General features: G+C 44.5%; 1 protein-coding gene across 1 annotated transcript; it reads left to right on the plus strand.

Moving 5' to 3' along the window:
• Window positions 1-398: 398 nt before the first annotated feature.
• On the plus strand, window positions 399-3,134 carry LOC115664086 (receptor-like protein 34). The gene has a single exon (XM_030586032.2). The coding sequence runs from the start codon at window positions 399-401 to the stop codon at window positions 3,132-3,134; it is 2,736 nt and encodes a 911-aa protein (XP_030441892.2).
• Window positions 3,135-3,549: the final 415 nt, after the last annotated feature.

Raw genomic sequence — 3,549 nt, forward strand, 5'->3', positions numbered from 1 at the left:
ATATACAAGAATAAACAGCTGACTACTGGCCACCGTCAGTATTTCCAGGATCCTACGTGGTTGAAGAAAACAACGGAGGAATTTCCTAGTTCATGCGGTACAATGTCTCGAGGAGTAACGTAAATTTCTAAAATTCTAGGGGGCGCTTTCAACAACCAACACATCTACATAAGCCAACTCTGCCCAATGTTGATATCACAGCCAGCTAATGCACTTCTCTCTCTAAATAAAACATGGAACGCTTGGCAGGATCTTGTCTGATTGTCCTGCTTCTGTTCTCATTCCTCATTGGAATACAAGCCCTTAACTCATCATTTTTCTCTCCTTCCTCTCTAGGGGCAGCAGCGCCCTGTCAGCCTGATCAAAAGTCTGACCTGCTTCAATTCATGAATGCGGTAATGCCGAATAATTCGACACCTTTCTCCTGTCAAACGGATGGCATTTGGCGCAGTAGACCAAAGATGCTTTCCTGGAACGCTGATGCGGATTGTTGCTCGTGGGCCGGAGTCATTTGCGATCATATGACTGGTCATGTGATTCACCTTGAACTTGGCTGCTACCCCCCGAACCCGACCTGCTACTCCTCTGCAGGGTCTTCAAACAGCACTGAACTATCTACATTGGGTCCGGTCACTCTTTCTTCTCCTCACAAAGCAGAAAGGCCATCAGGGTCGAATTCAAACATGCTGCTTCAAAATTTGACCAAGTTAAGAGTCCTCGTTCTCGATGGGTTAAACATGTCTGGCATTAACGTGAGTCACTTAATGAATCTCTCTCCATCTCTGGAAGTCCTCAGCCTCAGTTCCTGCAAATTACGCGGCGTGTTAGCAGCAAAACTTTTCCTTTTGCCAAAGCTGGCATGTCTCGATTTATCAGGCAACAAGGAGCTTGTGGGTTACTTACCCGAATCAACTTGGAATAGCTCTTTGAAGGTTTTGGACTTGTCCTCCACGGGCTTCTCTGGAGTGTTACCAGAGTCCATGGGCGACCTGCATTCTCTGGAGATCCTCTGGCTACACCAGTGTAATTTCACTGGCTCTATTCCATCGTCACTCGGTTACCTCACACGACTCACTAGATTGGAACTCTCATTCAATGAGCTTAGTGGTCAGGTTCCTCCAACTCTGTCAAACCTTGATCAGCTCATGCTGCTCGATCTTTCCTCCAATAATCTCATAGGTCCAATACCTGATGTCTTCAACAACATGACACAACTTCAAAAACTGCTTTTCTCGCATAACCTCTTCGCAGGCTTTATTCCTCCGAGCATAAAGAATCTTTCCAGTCTAGCCCAACTTGACATTTCCAATAACCACATTGGTGGGTCTATACCATCATCACTGTTCTCTCTTCCATCCTTGACGAGCCTAGACCTTAGTAACAATGGGCTCAGTGGTCAAATCGGTGAGTTCCTCGGTGCACCGTCATTAGTCCATGTTGACCTGAGTGGTAATCAGTTGCATGGCTCAATCCCGAGCTCGATTTTTCAGCTTGGCAACCTCACTGACTTGAGTATCTCAGCAAATAACCTGACCGGCGTTTTAGACCTACAATTGCTCTCAAGACTCAAAAGTCTCATGAATCTCGATCTTTCAGACAACGATTTGTCAATGAGCAATAGCAAATATGTCGAGCATGACATGCCAAACCTCTCAAAAGTCAGTCTTTCTGGGTGCAATATTACTGAAATCCCTGCAATCTTGAGAAATTCAACCAGTGTAGGATATATAGACCTGTCGGGCAACAAAATCCATGGCGATACCCCGTCATGGATGTGGGGTGTCGGGACCGAGTCATTGACTTATCTCAATCTCTCGCACAACCTCCTCACTAGCTTCGAACAAGTTCCATGGAAAAATCTTATAATCCTTGACCTGCATTCAAACTTGATACCAGGACCGCTTACACCTCCATCACTCCCAAACTCTCTTCTCGTCTTCTCGCTAGCTAGCAATCAATTGACTGGCTATATCCCTGGTTCTATCTGTGAAACGAAGGGCCTACAAATTGTTGACCTCTCTCGTAACAATTTCGTTGGAACAATCCCTCAATGTCTAGGGAACATCAGCCACAGCCTTTTAGTGTTGGATCTGCAAGAAAATGGACTTTCCGGCACAATCTCACTCACATTCAGTGAAAAAGCTGTCCTGAGAAGTCTTCACCTCAATGGAAACCAATTTGAAGGCCCGTTGCCGCGCTCTCTAATCAATTGCAAGCAGCTTGAACTGCTAGATCTCGGCGGTAACAAGTTGAACGACACTTTTCCAAAATGGTTGGAAACACTTCCTAGCCTGCGGGTCTTGGTCTTGCGATCGAACAGACTTCACGGCTCCATAGGCAACCCCAGAACTGAATTTCCTTTTCCGCGGTTGCGCATTCTCTACCTTTCCTCCAATGAGTTCACCGGTCCTTTGCCTGGCGCCTACTTTGCAAAGCTGAAAGCGATGATGTCCAATGATCAGGATGGATCTGGGTTGCGATACATAGACCAAGGTTACTACCAGGATTCCATGAATGAGATGATGAAAGGACTTGAAGTGTATCTCCCTAAAATCCTAGTGACCCGGACAACCATTGATCTATCAAGCAACAAGTTCCAGGGAATGATTCCTGATGTTATAGGAGAACTAGGATTACTCAAGGGGCTCAACCTTTCTCATAATAATCTCGAAGGCCATATACCATCATCTTTGGGGGACCTTTCCGAGCTTGAATGGTTGGATCTTTCTTCAAATGAGCTAAATGGGACGCTACCAACCGAATTGACAAATCTCACGTTTCTGGAGGTCCTAAATGTCTCTTCCAATCAACTAACCGGATCGATTCCTCGAGGGAAACAATTCGACACATTTCAAGCCGAATCCTATCTCGGGAACCCGGGATTGTGCGGGTTTCCATTGTCCAAAACTTGTACTAATTCCAGGGCGCCGGGGGAGCTTCCTGTCCTACCTGAAGGTGGGGTTCACTCGTTCTTTGCAGATTTTATCGAACCGGAGGCCGTGGAAATAGGATTAGTATGTGGCATAGTGGTCGGATTAGTCATGAGTAACTTGCGATATCTTAGATCTTTTCTGCGAGCAAAGACGGAAGTCAGAAAGATAGCTGGGAAACATATTTCTCCAATCAGGCCTTGAAACTGCGCGACATAATAGCCGTGGTAGCTGATTAGTGTTGCTGTATAAAAAATATTAAAAGTGCAAAGCAGTGTTGTACAATCGTGTGGATCGTTCATGCGAATCGTGAATCGTAGGACTTTGTAAAAAGTTGTGGAATAAATCCAAAAAATAATATTCCATACAAAAAAAGTTCGTTAAATGTTGCAGAAACACATGAAAAAAATGATAATTGTAAACTCCATCCAAACCGTGACTAAGGGCGCGTTTGGTAACGCTTCTGTTTCTCTATTTTTCTGTTCTTCTGTTTCCTGGAACAGAAAAAGAACATAAATTCGTTTGGTAACGCATTTTATTTTTCTATTTCCTAGAATAGAAAAGTGGCTAAAAAATAGATTTGGAGCAGAAATAAGAAGTAGAAAAAATCTACTTCTTT

The sequence above is a fragment of the Syzygium oleosum genome, unplaced genomic scaffold (assembly GCF_021117445.2).
Source record: "Syzygium oleosum isolate NSW1041296 unplaced genomic scaffold, Sole_v2.1 Sole_v2.02, whole genome shotgun sequence".
Classification (NCBI taxonomy): domain Eukaryota; kingdom Viridiplantae; phylum Streptophyta; class Magnoliopsida; order Myrtales; family Myrtaceae; genus Syzygium; species Syzygium oleosum.

Bases quoted from the DNA above. Each gene is read 5' to 3' on its own strand.
- LOC115664086 (XM_030586032.2), top strand. From the start codon at position 399: ATGCCGAATAATTCGACACCTTTCTCCTGTCAAACGGATGGCATTTGG.